Genomic DNA, 19,047 nt, shown 5'->3' on the forward strand with positions numbered 1-19,047 from the left:
ACGCCTTAATATTTCCAAAGCAAAATGTATAAAGATGCACACTAAGTAGGATAAAAATATAGTTAGCCTCCTATCAGTTCAGGGTGGGTTTTGTAACCACAAAATGAATTTGTGCCAAAGTTATATATTAAAAAAAACACAAGGGGCCAGGCCCGTGCCGAGTGGTTAAGTTTGTGCGCCCTGCTTCGGCGGCCCAGGGTTTCGCCATTTGGATCCTGGGCAAGGACATGGCACCACTCATCAGGCCATGCTGAGGCGGCGTCACACATAGCACAACCAGAAGGACCTACAACTAGAACATACAAACATGTACTGGGGGGCTTCGGGGAGAAGAAGAAGAAGAGGAAAAAAAAAAAGATTGGCAACAGATGTTAGCTCAATTGCCAATCTTTAAAAAGAAAAAAAAAAAGAAATGTAGGAGAACCCAGCTTCTCCCTCCCCCGACAAAGATCAATGATTAGACAGATTGAACAGCCGTCCATGAACAAAATCAGCCCTGGGAGACCTCTAGAGCACACTTAGAAAGCTTTTACAACACAGTGCAACAAAAAACCAAAACAAAACAACTTTCAATTTCAGACCTGTTAGGGGTTGAGAATTACGGACTAGTATTTGCCAAAAAAAAGTGTATGGATGAATAGGAATGTTTAAAAAGGGTTCCCGTGGTGGTGGGGGTGAAGTGGGAGAGCAGGGGTAAAGTGTCACTTCACTATTTTCCCATCCATTCAAAAAGCGTCTTAGCTGCGGGAATGGATGCTGACTGTTACACGCCGGCCTACCATGTCCCTAGTGGCCATATGCCAGGTGGCCCTTGGTTGATTAGCGCCTTGCATTGTAAGAAAGATTCCCTAACTTGGAACTACCTTTTGTTCTAAGAACAAAGCTCACCTGGGCGAGGATCTACGACTCTGCAAGTTACCTTATACTTGGTACAGCTCCGTGTGCCCAGGTCTCACTGAAGATTTCACACTGTCACTCGTAAACAAGCTGCACTTTTCTTTCTGTGTCAGCTACCTGTCCAATTTTGATACCAACATTATGTAACTTTTGTAAAAAAAAAATTGGAAACTTCCTTTCTTCTTCTCTGCCCTGGAAAAGTTTAAATGGTATTGGAGTCTGTTCCTAAAATACACAGCTTCCCTGGGACGCATGGGGCTTTATACTTTTGTGGAGAACATAACTTTCTCTTCCGGGGGTAAGGTTCTATCAATTTTTATTTTCTATAAAATCATCAATTTTATCCAAATTTTCAAACTCTCAGGGACCAAGTTGAGCAAGGTCATCTATCTTATAATTCACAGATGGCATTAAAACTAAGGGAGGGATGAGATGACCCAGGGAGGCTGTACACAGGACAGAGCCCTTGGGTCCCTCTGACACGCAGTGGTCAGGGAGGAGCCAAGGAACCAGCCCAAGAGAGGTATACAGGGCAAGCAGGCAGGCACAGGGTCATGGGAGCCAAAAGAGATGTGCCATGGAAAGTTATTAACACAAGCCAAAGAAAGAAGCCCTAAGTACAGTCTGCCCAGTCAATTCCTAAAGCGTGCATGGAGTGTGTACCAAAGGAGGCTTCCTGAAGCTGGGCTGGGGTGCAGGCACCTCCCAGGACCAGGGCAATTGAGCTCTCTGCCCCCAAGGGGTCCGCGGCGCTGGCCCTGGGAGCCAGAGGCTGGGAAAAGGTGAGGGACAATTAGGGAAGGTTCCCCAGAGGAGGAGGCCCCTTAGCTGGGCCTGGAAGGAAGATAACGCTCTGCAGGACAGGAAAGGCAGAGAAGGGCAGCACTGCTGGAGTAACAGCAAAAGCACAGAGGCAAGAAAGCCGTGGAGCACGACAGGAGAACAACTGACCTGGCTGCTGGGTTCCCAGAAGGAAGACAGGTGGACAAACAGTGGGAGAGGAGAGTGGGACAGGGGCACCTCCCAGAGGGATGCGGGACATGGTGCCAGGGGACTGTGAACAGGCATAGCCTCAGGGCAGCGATTTTCAACCCTGAGTCACACCACACACTGGGGTGGGTGCGCCAGCGGTGAGGAGCATCATGCATGGCTTAAAACTACATTGCAAAAGTGCTTCCTATTCTTCACAAAATAACTCAAACACTGCAATAAGGGGAGAAAGTCAGCCTTCGTTCGGTTCTCTTCTCCCTTGCTCAATTCCCAGAGGTCAGCGTGTATCCTTCCAGACTTTCCAAGTGGGCTCATGTTACTCTCTTGCACTTTCCCACTCCCTAATGCCTGGTGCTCACCCTCTCTCTCAGCAGGCACTGATCCACCAGCTTATAAACAGTTGCACTGGACAGCCTCCAAGAACAGAAGGATCATCGTCAGCGCCCCTGCACCGTGTCACTTAGTGCCTGCCATGACATCCCACAGGACACTGAGACATCCACTGCAGGGCCCAAGCTACAGGCCAGCCCACCATCCAAAGCCCTTCTCTCTATCCTTGTCCACATCAGACATTACAAACCTTTCTCATGTTTACAAGTCTAACTGGGGGGAAAAAAGGGTCCTTCATCATTTTAACCTAAATCAAATAACCGAAACGATCATAATAAAGTAAACATGCTAAAGCTTGGGAATGATCCATTTCATCTGTCTATGTGTATGTGTGTGTCTATATCTGAGATGAGCCTGAGTTCTCCCAATGTTGTCACTCCCCACCCACCCCCACTCCCAATGGAAGGGGGTGTCAACATGCACAGTGACCACGCCTGAGAGGGGAATACCTCCCACGAGAGGTCCACCTGAGGGTGGCTGTGAAAAGTGCTAGGATTCGCTTCTGGAGGACGTGGAAAGCCACAGGTTTTCGATCACTTAGGGAAAGGCGGCATCTGTAACTGGCCTTTAGGAAGAGTGCTGTGACACTGATGGTCAGGATGGCATGCATGCAGAGAGGAGCTCTACCCTGAAGGGCTTCGAGGGTGCATCAGAGAGGTCCCACTTGTTCCAGAGCCCCTTGCTGGCCCCTTTCACATAGGCCCTAAGCTGGCTATTCCTCTGCTAGGAGGGCCCTGAGTCCTCCCTGAGGTGGTTCTCAGCAACCCCATGCCACCCACCATCCTGGAAGTTATCCTGAAGCTTGGTAAAGGCCTTGGCGAGACCCTGCCCTGTGAACTGAAGGGATGCTGCTGTCCCTGGACATGGAGGCTCCAAGGCACCACTGGGTCACGCTCTCCATAAACTCCTCTGAAGAACAGGAGGCACTTAAATAAATATTTTTGCTCTATATTTCCTAAAATCAAAAAATGAGAACTACAACTGAGACTTGACAAAAAAATTAAATAGACTCAGAACTGGAATGGAACAACTTGGGCTGCAATTCCCATGCAGCCCCAGCTGATCACTGCGGGTGGGGCCCACTCCCTCTGAGCCTCATCTTACCTGTGCAAAATGGGGGCAGTGGCACCCATTCCTCCAAATGTGCCAAGTGCTGGAATGTGGTCATGCAGGAGGCCATGAGAAATCCCAGAGGGACCAAAGAATCCACAGGGAGGGTCAGAGGCAGAGACCCAAGGGATGAGAAGGTGTGAGCCAGGAGATGGATGGCCAGGGAAGGGGCGCAAAAGGGGTGACTCCACACATCACAGCTGTGTGGATAATCACGTGGCCTCGGCTTCAGATTCACAGGGACCAAACATCCTGAGAAGTGCCCAGAGCTCATGTGGGCTTCCAGCTGGCATTACAAGAACACTGGGTGGGGGTGGGGCAAAAGACTAAGGCATAAAGTGTTATTATGTCTTAAAAAAAGATATGTGGGGGCCAGGCCCATGGCCAAGAGGTTGAAGTTCCGCACACTCTGCTTTGGCGGCCCAGGTTTGCAGGTTCACATCCCAGGCACAGACCTACTCCACTCATCAGCCATGCTGTGGAGGCATCCCACATACAAAATACAGGAAGACTGCCAATGGATGTTAGCTCACAGCAAATCTTCCTTTCTCACCAAAAAAAAAAAAGATATGCATGCGTATAAAGAGAGAGACAACAAAGATGGCAAAATGTTAACAATTGGTATTAAGGTGTTCATAATACTATTCTTTAAACTTTTCCACAGACTTGAAATTTTTCAAAATGAAACGTTTTATACCAAGATATTGTACTTACAGCAAAAAATTCATTTTATAAAGTGCAGTATTACAAGCAAAGCCAAGTATATCACATTAAAAAGAAAAGAAAAAAGAGCATGCCCTAGAGATGGGATGGCTGAAAGAAAAACAAACCCTAAGACCCCTCTGTCTCTCTCGCTGTCGACCAAACTGCCAAATGAGCAGTGGGAGAAGCTCAAGGGGGAGACCTGGGAGGTTCTGGAGGGCTAACACATCTACCTAGTGGAGCCAAGATTTTTTTGGGTTATCTTACTTAGAAGTGCTGTATGTAATTCACCTAAAGTAATCAACTCACCTGAAGTAATCGCAGGACGCAGCCAGCAGGATGCGATGGGCCTCGATGTGTCTCCCCTCCACCACCAGGACGACGTCAAAGAGGATGCCGCTGTCCCGGAGAGCCAGCAGCCCCCGGAGCAAGGCCTGGGAGTGCTGTGCACTCCGGTAGGTGTTGTTGACGCAGTGTGGGTGTGAGGGCTGCACAGGCAACTTGCACAACTGAGTGAACTCCTGCTCTTCCGCCATTCTGACCACCACACCAGACCTCACCACCGCGGCTGTCAGCTGGCAAGACAGAGGGGACGGGAAATGAGCTGGGGAGGCGACACCACATCATGCACAACTGGGCAGCTCTGCCCCCAGCGGCACCTGCTGTTCACAGCGCTCCAGCTTCCCTGTGCTGTCTCTGTGATCTCAAACCCCTTAACTCCCTCTCCCCTCCTACCACTCGTCCAAACTTGGGGACTTCTCCCTGATGACCTGTGTCCCTTCATTGCCAAGAGTCTTCATCCCATTGTATCTCCTTCAGCGTCACTGTGAAACAGAAGGGTTCTGGAGACACATCAGCCTGGGTTGGAGCTCCCATCCCACCATGGACTCGCTGCAGGACCAACCTGAGTCTCAGGTTCCTCAACTGAAAAAAGGGAAACAAATGTCCCCAGCTAGTTGGGAAAATCTAAAATTAGTACACGATGAACATAAACATAAGAGCCCTCAAGGGCTCTTCCTCTCACCCACTGACAAAAAACAAAACTGGATTCCCCACACAGGAATGGACGCACAGAAATGACAACAGGCCTGAGTGGTGGTCAGGAGACCCAGAGCTGTGCCCAGAACCTGCCTTCTTTTACTGAGATTCTTAGAGTCAGGCACAGTAACTCTGACTAGACCTGGTACAGATTTGAGATCATCTGCATCATGTTTTAAATTCAAAGTTACCTTCTAAAAATTGAGTCAGTATATTAAAAAAAAAAAAAAAGATTTGAATAGGAACCTTAAAAACCCAATCAGTGAAACTAACCTACTGCAAACACTTCAACCGTGCCCTTTCAACCAGCCAGAAGCCACCATGGACAGCTGGCTGTTCTAAGTCAGGGGGTGGCCAGTCCTGAACCACATGGTGTGGCCAAGCTTCACACTCTCCAGGCCAGCCAGCTAGCAGGTGGGAGCCAGGGGGCCACCTGCCACACAGCTGTGAACACCTGCCTTCCCCACCTCTGGTTATTCCACTAGCCCCTTCCCAAATTTGTTTCTTCTCCAATTCCCTACTGTATCTTTAAAAGAGAAATGAAAAATAGCCCCAACTACAAATCTTGCCAAAAACAAGAGAACTCTCTCCTCACTACTGGGGCTCAGGAGCACTGCCCCCCATTGCCTCCTCATCCCCCAGGACCTGCTTCCTCTTGACCCTCCACTGCTTCCCGCCCACCACGCTCAACTCTCCTCTGTGCTGGCCCCCTCAGTTGGCCTCTGCCCACCCCGCCTCTTCTCCACCCTGGACTGGATTGTGCAGAAACGGCCAGAACCAAGGCGTATCTCCGTGCTGACCACCGCTCTTGCCTGGAAACTCTGCCCTATGACAATGCCCCCTTTTCTAACATCTTCCCCTCACCAACACACCCTGTCCCAGCCCACCCCTCTTTCCCAAGAGCCCACCCCACATTCCCCCAGCTCAATGCCTAATACAGCTAACAGCCCTCCCAACTGGTCTAGTTCTGTTACTGGGTCTCAATGATCTCTCTTCCTTTGTACCCCTGGGGTCCGACAGACTCTCTTGTTTGGATTCCTTCCTCTCTCCCATCTCAGACAGTCATCCCTTATTCCTTCACAGCTACCACTTCGGGTTAGAATGCAGCAGTGACACCCCAACTGGTTTCCTACCTCCTGCCCCAACCTCCCTGACTCCCCAAAACGCCTCAGAGTGTGCCACCTGACTTCTGGCGCCCTACTGCCTCCTGCTTGAGGCTCTTCCTCGTGATCTGGCTCAAAACGCTCCTTCCCCTGTAAGCTGTCACTAGCCCTTAGACCAAAAGGGACACCTATCATCCTCTGAACACCTTCAGACTCCCATCCAGGCCTTTCTGTCTCTTATAACCCTGTATTGGTCAAGGTCCAGCTCAATCACTTCTGTCACTGTGTCAAGAACATGACAGGAGTGCTTCACCACTGAAGCTGTCCTATCTACCCACCACAAGGAGGTTTGTCCCCTTGGGGGCTGGGGCTTTATCTCACTCACACCTCAACATTCCATGGCTGGTTGTGCCATTGGCCAACCACCCAACTCTGGGCACTTAGCTCATATCTCCAAGCCTTGGCTTCCTCCTCACCACCAGGACCATCATGGTCCTTCCATCACCACCCAGGTCCTTCCATCATGGAGTCAAGAGGGCCTCCTTCTCTGGGGATGGCTTTGAGGACCAACTGCCCCAACAGACATGGAGGCCCCCGGTGGGCCCCCACCTGCTGTGAGCACAGCAGCCCCTCTGTCCTCTTGGGAAGAGATGAACAGCAACTACACCTACTGCGAGTACAGAGTACAATATAATGGGAAGACCGCTTCCTCGGGCAGACAAAGCACATTCATCAAGCACAATTTAAAGAACTAAGCTAGGTGCTGAGGGGGATGTGAAGAGAAATGAACCAGTTCCCTTCTCTGAAGGAGCACAGCTCAGAGTGCAACACATTCAAGACCATACATCACAGCCTTGTTCTTAGAGCAAGCACTGGACACCAGAATGTCCATCCTCAGGGGAATGGGTGTAGCGACACAGTAATTAGAAGAACACTAGACAACGGGTGAAATGAGCAAACTAGAACTCAAGCTACAGTCCCCAACGTGGAGAAATCTCAAAGCCATGCAGAGAAAGAACAGCACATTGCAGAATACGTATAGCTGTCCCTCAGCATCCGCAGCATACTGGTTCCAGGACTCCCTGCGGATACCAAAATCTAGGGATGCTCAAGTCCTTTATATAAAATATATAGGGGCCGGCCCGGTGGCGCAGCGGTTAGGTGCGCACGTTCTGCTTCTCAGCGGCCCAGGGTTTGCCGGTTCGGATCCCGGGTGCGGACAAGGCATCGCTTGGTATGCCATGCTGTGGTAGGCGTCCCACATATAAAGTAGAGGAAGATGGGCACAGATGTTAGCTCAGGGCCAGGCATCCTCAGCAAAAAAGAGGAGGACTGGCAGTAGTTAGCTCAGGGCTAATATTCCTTGGGAAAAAAAGAAAGAAAACATAAAATACATAGTATTTGCATATAACCTATGCACACCCTCCCGTACACTTTACATTGCCTCTAGATTACTTATAATATCTAACACAATACAAATGCTATGTAAATAGCTGTTACGCTGTATTGCTTAGGGAATAATGTCAAGGAACATGTCTGTATATTCTCCGTACAGATGCAACCACCACAGGTCTTTCGACCTGAGGTTGGCTGAATCCGCGCATGTAGAACCCAAAGATACCGAAGGCCAACTGTATGGTATAATTTTGTTTACAAAAAGCTTGAAAATACACAATACTGTCCAACATTGCTTATAAACAGGTGTTATGTATAAAACAGTACAGACACGTTATAGGAATTCAGGGTCATGATTATCTCCAGGAAGGAAAAATGGAATGTTTTATTTCTTTAACAAAAAAAAGAATCAAGTAAGACAAAACATTAGGATCTGATAAGAGAGGTGGCGTGTTATTCTCTGTGCTTTTCTGTTAAGGTGAAATATTTAATAAGATTCTCCAACTTATTTTTGAATACGTAATATACTCACGTGATTCAAATTCAAAAGGCACGGAAAGCTGTATTATGAAACTGAAGTTTCACTCCCACCTACACCCCAACCAGATCTTCCCCCAGAGGAAACTACTAGTATTCTACTTTGCCACACATCCTTCCAGGTGGCAGCTATGGATTCACAGGCAAACCTGTAAATCTACAACAGTTCCCCTCTTTTATTAGCTTTTGCATATGGTAACTTCATATCCCTCCCACAGTAGATTCTATGGAAACTGTATTTTATTTAACCAATCCTTTTCGAGAGACATCTGGGTTTCCTACAATTGTTTGCTACTGCAAACAGTTTTGCACTGAAAATCATTTAGATGTGCCATATATGCAGCATTTATCTGAGGAAAATTTCCTAGCTACAGAACTGTCAGATCATTTTAATTTGAATGTACACTTATCATTTTAACAGATACTCCCAAATTGCCCTCCATAGAGATTTTTATCAATTTATTCTCCCACCAACAAAGTATGAGAACCTGATTCCAACCACTCTAGCTCACCAATAGTGTTTCTTTTTAATCTTTGCTGACTTAGATGGAAAGCAGCATTTCACAGTGTAACTACATTTCAGTAACTGACAAAAATTCAAAAGATTAAGTCAGACACAGCACATCCTTCGTGATTCCTTTCCCACGCCTGTTCTTCTGAAATAAAAAATGTTCTTAGGAGCTCACTCAGTGGCACCTTCACCCTCCTATTCATTTTACAGGGGCTACTCTATCATGAAGTCCTTCCCTAGATTTAATTCCCCACGGCCCCATAACATTGTCGATTCTAGTCATCACAAGCAAGGCCCCTCCAGCCTGTACTGTTCAAAGCTTTAGAGGGCAGCAGGAAGGAAGTTCTATCTCAAGTAGGTACAAGCTGAAGGACATAAAATCAATTTTTATGAACTCATGGATGACAGAGTCAAAACCATTTCTGAAAAATTTTCAACTCAACCCCATTTACTGAGTAAGCACCCTCAGTCCTCTCTAGGGCCCCCAAACAGTGTCCACCCTCAAGAACCCCAATCCTGGGCAGCATGAAGCAAGGTCTGCAACAAAGGAAGAGGGGTCAGCTCGCGAAGAGGAGAGGAGGGACTGGGTCCTAACTTCCAGAGTGGGAGCCTTGCGGTGCGCGCCCACGCCGACGCGCTCTGGATGGAGTCTCCCAGAAAGCAGAGCTGGAACGGCTCGGCGGGGCGCGCCTGCGGCCCCGGCCCGGCCCCACGGGCCCCGCGCACGAGGCGCCGGGAGGAGCGGGGTTCGAGGCGGTAGCAGCCCCGCGACCCCCGCCCGCCCAGGACTGGAAACAGAAGGGCGGCAACCGCTTCGGGACGCAGCGATCGCGCCCTGACGACGCGATGTCACGCTTCTCTCTGGAAACCCCGCGAACGGGCGCCGCCGGCTCCCTCTGCGGCAGCCCCAGGCCCCCGGCCCCCGGCCTCCGCTGGGCGCGCGGCTGAGGAAACTGAGGCTCCCAGGCCACGGGCCAAGGTCACGCCAGGTGGCGGCAGCCCCGCCCCGCCCGCCTGTTGCAGGACCGCCCGCGCAGCGCCGATGGTCGCGGCAGGGAGGCCGCGCTCGGACACTCGGCGGGCGACAGGGCCGGCCCGGGGGCCGCGAGGCCAGCGCGGCCCTCAGCGGCGCGGAGGCCCCGGACCGCGGCGAGCGCCAGCTCCCAGCCTGGCCGCGCCCGGGGGTCCCGCCCGCCGCGTCCCCGCCACGTCAGGCCGCGGGCTCGCCTCAGGCCCGCGCCCGCGCCCCTCGCGCGGCTCGCCGGGGCCCCGCGGCCGCCCCCGCCCGCCGCTCGCGCCCGGCGGCCCGGCCCGCCAGCCCGCCGGCCCGCACCTCCCGGCTCACCTGGAGCCGCCGCAGGCCGAGGCCGCACTCGCGGGAGGCGGGGGGCGGCGCCTCGGCGCGTCACGTGGCCGTGCCGCGCAGGCGCCCGGGGGGCGCGAACCGAGGCCAGGGGGCCCAAGTGGGGGCCCGGGCTTGGCCCGGCCAGGCCGGGGAGGAGGGGTGTGCCCGCTGCAGCCCTCCGCTGGGGGCGGACCGCCTTGGCTCGGCGGAGAGGGGCCTTTGCTGCCCCGGCGGCCTTGCGTTTCTGCAGCTGGCGCAGCTCCTGGCACCTGGCGGGCTGGACGAATGAATGAGTGACTAAACGAAGGATGCCTTTTGGCGAGGGTCGTGCCTGTACATCCATTTCCCTCTTCCTTCCCTCAGTCCCTCCCCGAGTCCCTCGTTCCCTCACTCCTTCGTTCTCTCCCTCGCGACACGTTCCCTCCATCCCTCCCTCCCTCTCTGCCTGCCTCCCTCATTCCTTCTCACTTCCTCGTTCCCTCGCTCCCTCATTCTCCCCCTCCCTTCCCACTCATTCCCTCCATCCCTCCCGTCTCTCTCCCTCCCTCATTCCCTACTTCACTCACTCTCTCTCACTCCCACATTCATTCCCTCTCTACTTCCCTCCCTCCCTCCCCTCCTCCTTTCCTCTCTCACTCATTCATTCCCTCCCGCTTGATCCCTCCTCTCACGCAGTCATTCTTTCCTTCATTCACTCTCTCCCTCATTCCCTCCTTCATTTACTCATTTTCTCCCTCCCTCGTGGTCCCTCCCATAAGTTGACTGTGCTTCTGCTAATCACCTGCCCTCTGCTGGATGTTGGAGAGAGGAGGTAAACACAGCCAGTGTGAACAGGTGTTTTCCTGTTTACTGGGAGATTCTGGAGTAAATTCAATTTCTAGCCCCACGGCCTGGTCCCAGCAGTCCGCCAGGAGGCTCTTGGCATGTTTTTTCTCTGCCTCACTCCAAGGGGATCCCATCCTCCGAGGCTCATCTCTAATGGCTGTGTCCAGAGGTTAGAACCTGCAGAGCCTGGTGGGGTCAGGGTTTTGAGATGGGCTATGGAGGATGGGGACAGCTGTGGGAGAGGATGTGGCTAGGGATGGCTCATGGTTAAAAAGAAAGGTGGAGGAGAATGTAAGAGAAGCACTGTGCTGGCTGAGCCCAGAGAGCTACTACCCAAGGGTCCAGACAAGAGCCAGGAGGGTAGGACCAGCCTCTGGGAGCAGAGGTTCCCAATGGGAGTCAGCTTCTGGGAAGGCTTTTTGGAGGAGGTGACCCCCAGCTGTGTAACAGATGAGGACTTTTGGGGAACAGGAAAAACATTCCAGGAAGCAGACAGTGTCAGCAAAGGCATGGAGGTGAGATCCAGTGAAGTGAGTGGTCAGGAGGCTACCAGGATTTTCTGAGCCTGAAGGGAAAGTTGGAGACCAGACTCTGCCCTTTAGAAGTGGATAGGGTCCTGAGGGCAGCCTTCAGCCGGGATGGGCAGATGCCGACTTGTATTGCAGAGGCTGGACTGGGCAGTGGGAGGATGGTTTGCAAGGGGACAGCAGTGAGGCTGTGGCCTCAGTGTGGCAGAGAGTGAGAACAGAGCGTGGTGCTGGCTGGAAGCCTGGGAAAAAGGCAGATTCCACAGTAAGGGTGAGTCATGGGTGAGCCGAAGAGATGGCGGGGAACAGTGGGTCACAAGGAGGCTGAGCAGGTTTGGGGGAAAACAAGTCCCACCTTTTGAGGAGGCTGCAGGTGTCCAGCTGAGGGCCTTTCTAGGGGAGTCAGGCTGGAGGTGAGGTCATGAGCATATCGTGCACTTCAGCTGGAGGTGATGCACTGAACCGGAACAAGTATGGGGAATAGGAGAGTGGGCTGAGGGCAGACACAAGGTACATTGGTGTTCCAGGGGGCACCGGGAGAGCAGGAACCCACAGAGGGGACAGGGGAGGAGTAATCTCAAAGGCCTACCAGCGCTGGGTGTGAGGGTGGCCCCAGAGGGGGGAGGAAGCAAATCCCCTGGATCTGCAGCAGGGAGGCCTTTGGTATGTCACAGTGATGTGGGGTCGCTGAGCCGAGGAGTCGAAAGAAAGATTTATTAGACTCTTAAGATCTGGCAGTAGTGCTCTTTTATTTAGAGAATAGAATAGCATGGGGACAGGACCCATGGGCAGTCAGAGCTGCTGCTGCCCCCGCTGGCATGGGGACAGGACCCATGGGCAGGCAGAGCCGCTGCTGCTGCCCCGAGTTGAGGGTTAGGGCTAATTTTATAAGGCATGGGTATGTGAGTCATCTCTTTACAAGACAAAGGAAAGAAGATGAAAAAAAGTTAAAATGGTATCAGTGCAGGTGGGGTCTGGTCATTGGGTGATCCCATGACTTTTAGACAAGAATCAAATCGGATTAAGTAAAGGTTAGAAAGGTTAGAAGCCACCACCCTAAATCAGTTACATGAGATTGCCAGACAGCAACCAACTTAAGTTCTTGCCTTCCCCATTAAGAGTTTCTAGGGACAAGGTCATCTCCCTTCTTCTTCCTGGTACAGAGAGGGAGGCACCTGTTACAGATAGAGATTTATCTTGCAAATGTAAATGTGTCCCAACAAGGGCAAGTTCCATTCCCCAGAGCCTCCCTCCGTGTCCCAGTTTATCGAAAGCAATCAGCCCAAAACAATCCCTATGCCAAAGAGACATATCCTGGGGTGGCCAATTTCAGGTCCCTACAAGGTCATCCCCCCTTCCTTCACAAATGCAAATGTCTCTCAAAAGGCAAGCAAAATTCCAGTCCTCGGAGCCTGCTTCTCATCTGCAGTTTTAAAAATAACCAGCCTAAAATTCCTCATCAATAGGTGCCAAGTAAACATAACTGAGAGAACTGGAGTAGAGAGAAATGACAAGCAGAGACACTGGTTAAAGGACTGGTGTAGATGATGGGAGACTTGCAAAGCTTCAACCCAATGGAAGATATCTCAAAGGAAGAGACAAACACACTAGTTTGCAAACAATATGACCACAGCCATCCTAAACAACAGCAATTGAGGAAACTTTTGCAACAAAATTGGCAGCAAGTGGTAAACAGTCTTAGTGTATAAAAAATTCATACAAAACAATAAGAAAAGATATTGAAATCCCAATAGTTAAATGGAAATAGATGTAAATAGATAACACTCGAAAGAGGAGGGAAAAATCTTAAAACCTTAGTTATCAAAATCAGTGAAAGTAAAAGAAATGCAAATGAGAAAATGTATCAGTGAATATATTTGCAACATATATAACAGACAAAACATTATTATCTAGAATATATAAGGAACTTCTAGAAGTCAATAACTAGAAAGACAGCCAGCCAGAAAAATGGTAAAGGATATTTACAGGAAACTCACAGAAGAGGAAGTCCGGTGGAATAAACAAAGGAAGTAGTGTTCACTCCCATTAATAATCAGGAAATGCAAATGATACACCACATTTTCACATAATGTTAAAGAAAAAATTAGTCTGACACTTACTAAAACAGTAAGGAAGACCATGCAGGAAGACTATGGGAATAGGGGAGAGAGATCAGATAGGACTCAACTCTGAATACAGCAAAGACAGCTGGGGATCTATGACCACACAGTAGAGGAAGGCGTCAGTGGATGGAAAACTACTAAAATGAGACATCAAGGGAAGGGGGATTCCTGCTAAACTGGCCTAACAGGATTATCAAAGGTGGAGGATGCAGAACTTGATCAGATATCAAGGGAGGAAGGATTCTGCCTAAACTGACTTAGCAGAATTCTTTGCTAAGAGTGGGCTAAGCAAGTCAGAGACAGGACAGGGGCCAAGGTCAAGGCCTGGTCGAGAAGAGGTCTCAGAAGATCTGACTAAAGTTTGGTCAAGGAGAGAGTCTTTGTCAACATCAAGTTGGCAAAATATAAAGTAGGATGATATTAAGCGTTTTTGGTTGGTGAGGCTGGGAGCATACATACATTGCTGATGGAAATGTAAATTGAAAAGGTCAATTTGGAGTGTATAGTGGCTTTAAAATATGTCAGCAAATTCTTTGACTCTCCTCACTTCAAAAGCTCAAGTCCAGTCTCCCTTCCCCCAAATGTGGGCTGGACTTGGTGATCTGGCTCTCTAAGGAACAGAATGAGGCACAAGTAAAATCATATTATTTTCAAGGTCAGGTCATCAAAGGCATTACAGCTTCTGTCTCGCTCAGTCTGCAGGAAGTGAGCTGCCATGTCATAAGGACTCTCTCGCATCCCTGAGCAGACGCCTCCGTGGAACTGAGACTTCCCTGTGTCAAAACCAGCACCAACTTGCCAGCCATGACGGAGCTGCCTTGGAAGCAGATGCTCCAGCCCCAGCCAGACTTTCAAATGACTGTGGTCCTTTGAAGTCTGACATCTGCCTGGAACCTCAAGAGAGAAGGAGCCAGAACTTAGCTCCGCCTCTCCTGAAACTGTGAAAGATAATAAATGTTTATTACTGTTGTTTTCAGCTGCTTGGCTGGGGTGTAATTTGTTATGCAGCAGCATTATATAACTAATACAGAGAACAATTGGCTGTAGCTATTAACATTTAAAATGTAAAGTGCCCCTCTGCAAACCAATAATTCTACTTCTGAGGATCTATATTGGAGAAATACCCCCAGATGGAAGCAAGACAGCATAGCAGAGGATGTTTATTGCAGCATATTTCAATTGTGAAAAAGTAGAACCAAAGCGAATGTCCATAAATGAAGATTGGTGCACTGCTACTGTGGAATGACCTACAGCAGGTGACCTAGGGGCTGTGATGTAGCAATAATTCTTATTAAGTGACAAGGACAAGTTGTGGAAAGATACATATCATACCATTTATGCAAAAAACAACCAGAGCTTTGAGGACTGAAGCTATCTGCAGCCTTCAGCTCACTGTCTCCATCAAGATAACTTCTTGTTACGCCATGCTGTGTGAACAGGACTTTATTCCAGGAGGATGAAGTTGCAAATAACTGTATTGTTTCATTCAGGAACTTCCTGAGCATCCATTTATCTGAAAAATAGGCTACTCAACTAGCCACTATCGGAGGGAATAGTCCCACCTCTGAGCAATAGATGGCTCAATTAGGCGCCTTCAAGGCCTGTTTACTCTTCAGGGCTGCTTCCAAACCCTCAGCTAGCTGTGTCCATCATTCCTGAACTATTATATCAGAAGCTCTGCCCAATTCTATTCTATTGAAAGACCCATCCTGAAAATCTTATAAATATAAACATCCTGCCTTTGACCTCCTCCTCCTGCACAATTCCATTCTCACACATACAGAATCAACAATAATTTCTTAACCTCACCGAAGAGTCAAGTGAGTATGTTTCCCAATTATCCTCTACAAGTTCTTCTTTGTTGCTTTTTGAAGTTTATTTGAATCAAGATCCAAACGAGGACCTTGCCTTGCAGACAGTCGGGATGCCTCTCCAGTCTCTGTTCATCTTTGGGTTCCCTCTCCATTTTGTATTTTTCTTCTTGTTGAAGAAACTGCGTTCTTTGTCCTGTAGCCTTACCCAAGCTGAATTTTGCCGTTTATAAAGTGACAACTGCTGGTGGGTATGTAAAGTGCTACCTTCTTGGAAAAAAGGTAAAAAACTGTAAAAATTATGTGATATACACTTAGGGGAAATCTTGTGCTTCAAGAGAAAACTATGCATTGTTTAGAATACATCCTTCTGGGCTATCAGATTCTAGTCTTTCCTTGCCCTTAAGCTAGTTTGCAACTCTGTACATTGTGGATAATAGCAATGCAAAGTAATTCCTGTCTAGAGACATGCAAACTCTGGCAGGTGGAGATTTCCCTCCCCCACTGTGGGAGAGGCTAGTTTCCTCTTCATTTGCATATTCATTCAATATTCCCAAATACTAAAAAATTGGTAAGATGTACCAACTTTCTCATTAATGAGTTAATATCTGTATGAAAATTATTTTACCTATTTTTGAAAATTATCCTTTAATATATATAATGTATGAAATTATATAGAACTTAAGAGCCTTCAATGTATGTCGCTGGGACCCAGGACCCATTTCTAGTGCCTGAGCTGAGGAAATCTTCTGAAACACTAACAGAGATCTGTGCACAAAGATGTTTGTCATGACTTATCTATAACAGAGAAAAAATGTCAATGACCTAAATGTCCAAGAACAGGGGAATGAATGAGTAATACATGATAGATTTCATAGATTGGCATATTATATTGCTATTAAAATTATGTTTTACACCTGTTACAGTTGGTTGTATAAAGATCTGCCCATGATGTAGTTCTATAATCTAAATTATAATTAACATTCTGGTTAATAAAGAGTTGTTAATACTTGGGAAAATGCTTATGCTGTAACATTAGGCTTACAGCACAGGATCCAAATAGCATCTACACCATGACTTGTTATGTTTTTCAAACTAAGAGAAAGAGAGAGAGAAGGAAAACTTACCAAAATATGAACAACAGCTGCCTCTGAATGATGGGATTCGTAAAGTTCAATCCTTTCTAAAGTTTCTATCATGGTTTTTTTTGTTTTTTGGCAGGGAAAGGTTCGCCCTGAGCTAACATCTGTTGCCAATCTTCCTCTTTTTTTTTCTTCCCCAAAGCCCCGGTGCATGGTTGTATATCCTAGTTGTAAGTCCTTCCAGTTCTACTATGTGAGCTGCCACCACAGCATGACAATTGACAGATGGCTGGTGTGGTTCCACTACTGGGAAGGGAACCTGGGCTGCTGAAGGGGTGAGTGCCGAACTTTAACCACTAGGCCATCGGGTCTGGCTCCCATGGATTGTTTTTAGAAGCAATAACTGCCCTCCACCTCCACACATATAAGTGATTGCAGGCTCCAAGCCAAACACAGTATAGGGGTTACGTCTGGCAGGTGCTAGGATGGAAGGAGGGTCAGGTCAGCACCTTCTATGGACTGAGCACCAAAACAAGAAGGGGGATTAGAGGGGTCCCCACACGAGGCTAGAGAGAGCCACAGACTCAAAGAGCATGTGCAAGGCTCTCTAGGGGAAAGGTTCGTCTGCCTGGGAAGCTTCCAGCTCCCACCTCCTGTGAGGCCCAGGATAGTATCCACAAAATGTGTGACCAGTGACAGGGTCTACGCATGGCACAGTAGCCTGCAGGAACCAGCAGTGTCACCAATTTATTTGCAGCAAATAAGGAGACCATGGGGAATTATTTTCAAAGCTATGGCTCCTTGACCAAGAGAAAGCAGGGGTCTTTTATTTCAGATGGGGAATGAATATTCAAAAGGGAGAGGTGGGTATTTGCTCATGCAGATACAGTTTGAAAGCATGCTTCCACATACATCACGTTATGGTAGTAAGGCCTAAGCTCCACCTGGGTGGAGATTTTAACATTAAAATGAAGCAAAGGTAATAATCTCTTGGACACTTCCCAGCCTGTCTGCACAGGTATCACTCTTGTGGTGGTGTTTGGATAGGCTTTCAGGGTGGTTGGTGATTGCATCTCTTAACATGACTAAAAAACAATTTGGAGAAACAGTTAAGTGTTTCCAAAACCTCCTTTGAGTTACTCAGGGCAGTTAGTTGGTGACAGCAGGATGGAGACTTAATCACCTTCAAGTGGTGTGGGATACAGGTCAGGCCTCTGCATGACTTCAGCTTCCTCAGTTATTTCCTCCTCAGTGTCTAATCTACCCACTTTTAGACTGGGGACTCCAGGAAGGTCTGCAGGTGTTGAGAGAGAGCAGGCGTCAAGAGACCAATGTTTTCCACAAATCAATGAATGGAATCTGCAGGGGCAAAGATCTAAATAACAAAAGGCCACATACAATATAGGATACACTGCAGTCACACCTTTCCAATGATTCACAGAGAGATCTTTAGATGTCAACTTAAAAATGTGCAAGAGTGGTGATGGTTGCACAACCCTATAAATATGTGAATATACTAAAAAACACTGGATTGTACACTTTAAAAGGGTGAATAACAAGGTATGTGAATTATATGTCAATTTTTTTAAATGTGCAAGAGAGATACAGCTAGGGTGGTGAACTATTCCAGTTGGCCTGGAACTGAGGGAGTTGCCAAGATACAGGACTTTCAGAACTAAAACTGGGAGAGTTCTGGGCAAATCAGGACAAGTTGGTCTCCCTAGGTACAGAGTTTTAAGTCTGTGTGCCATCTGGCCTCCAGCGAGGATCTGGACTGTGTTCTCCAAGAACAGGACATGGCTGTTGGGCCAAACAGGAAAGCCCAAGTCTAAAAATTATTAATGTGGTTTAGGTTCCTCACATCTCCAAACCCTACAAAACACATCTATTGGTGGGATATGAGATTCCAAAAATTTGACAGAGAGAAGAAGAGATGAAAGTCTATCTGGTCTTTGGATGTGGCGCTGGAAGGCAGTCCCAGGAAAGCAGAGCCTGGATCATGGTGGCACAGTATCTGGCACACAGGTGCTGATAACTATTTGATAAATAACAATCTCTCCATAGCATCCGCTGTAGATACCCGGCAGCTTGGCGCAGCATCCCCAAGGGATGCAGATCTTATGGACTTTGTGAGGCCAGCACACAGTAGGGTCACAGGAAATGCTGGCGGCCAGGCGCCGGCCTGCTGCCGGCAGCACCAGGAGCACTACGCAGCCACCGCTCCCCCGCGCCCGCTCTCGTCAGCCCGGGGCATCTGGGCTCCCCGCCGCTCGCGACAGCTGCCTGGGAGAGGGGAGCGTTGCTTGGGGAACACTGGGGACGCAGAGAAATCCCCGCGTGCAGCTGGGGAACTCCTTTTCCCACAGGGCCGCGCGCGCCAGTCCATTTCCCACAATTCCCGCTCCGCTTCCGGCGCGGCCGAGGCGCTGCTGACGGCTTCCGGGTTTGGGCCTGGCGGTGCAGTTGAGGCGGAGGCGGTGGCGGCGGCCGAGCGGGACGCTGGCGGTGGGAGTCGGGGAACCGGTATGGACGTTACGGGGCAGGAGACCGACTGGCGGAGCGCCGCCTTCCGGCAGAAGTTGGTCAGTCAAATGTGAGTAGGGGCCGGGGCGGCGGGCCGGATCCGCGGACCTTCTCCCCTCAGCCCTCCCTCGCGCGGCG

The 19,047-nt window shown here is 49.2% G+C and overlaps 2 protein-coding genes across 11 annotated transcripts in view; one reads left to right on the forward strand and one right to left on the reverse strand.

Moving 5' to 3' along the window:
- The window catches only part of KLHL22 (kelch like family member 22), a 36,346-nt gene extending 26,192 nt beyond the window's left edge, over positions 1-10,154 (reverse strand). The window contains exons 1-2 of one of the 3 annotated variants that reach the window (XM_044775360.2): positions 10,019-10,154; positions 4,399-4,664 (exon numbers count right to left, since the gene is read on the reverse strand). In XM_044775360.2, the coding sequence (XP_044631295.1) occupies positions 4,399-4,625 (227 nt within the window). In that variant the 5' untranslated portion in view covers positions 4,626-4,664; positions 10,019-10,154. Of the gene's footprint in view, positions 1-4,398; positions 4,665-4,824; positions 5,014-10,018 lie in introns of those variants that run through there. The other 2 variants (XM_014827150.3, XM_070516605.1) reach the window with 2 other exon arrangements.
- Positions 10,155-18,801: 8,647 nt separating this feature from the next.
- MED15 (mediator complex subunit 15) overlaps positions 18,802-19,047 on the forward strand; it is a 66,483-nt gene continuing 66,237 nt past the window's right edge. For 7 of the 8 annotated variants that reach the window (XM_014827140.3, XM_014827138.3, XM_070516607.1 and 4 more), the window contains exon 1: positions 18,802-18,979. In XM_014827140.3, coding sequence (XP_014682626.1) covers positions 18,912-18,979 — 68 coding nt within the window. In that variant the 5' untranslated portion in view covers positions 18,802-18,911. The remainder of the gene's footprint in view (positions 18,980-19,047) is intronic. The other variant, XM_014827141.3, reaches the window with a different exon arrangement.

Source organism: Equus asinus, chromosome 8 (genome assembly GCF_041296235.1).
Source record: "Equus asinus isolate D_3611 breed Donkey chromosome 8, EquAss-T2T_v2, whole genome shotgun sequence".
NCBI lineage: Eukaryota > Metazoa > Chordata > Mammalia > Perissodactyla > Equidae > Equus > Equus asinus.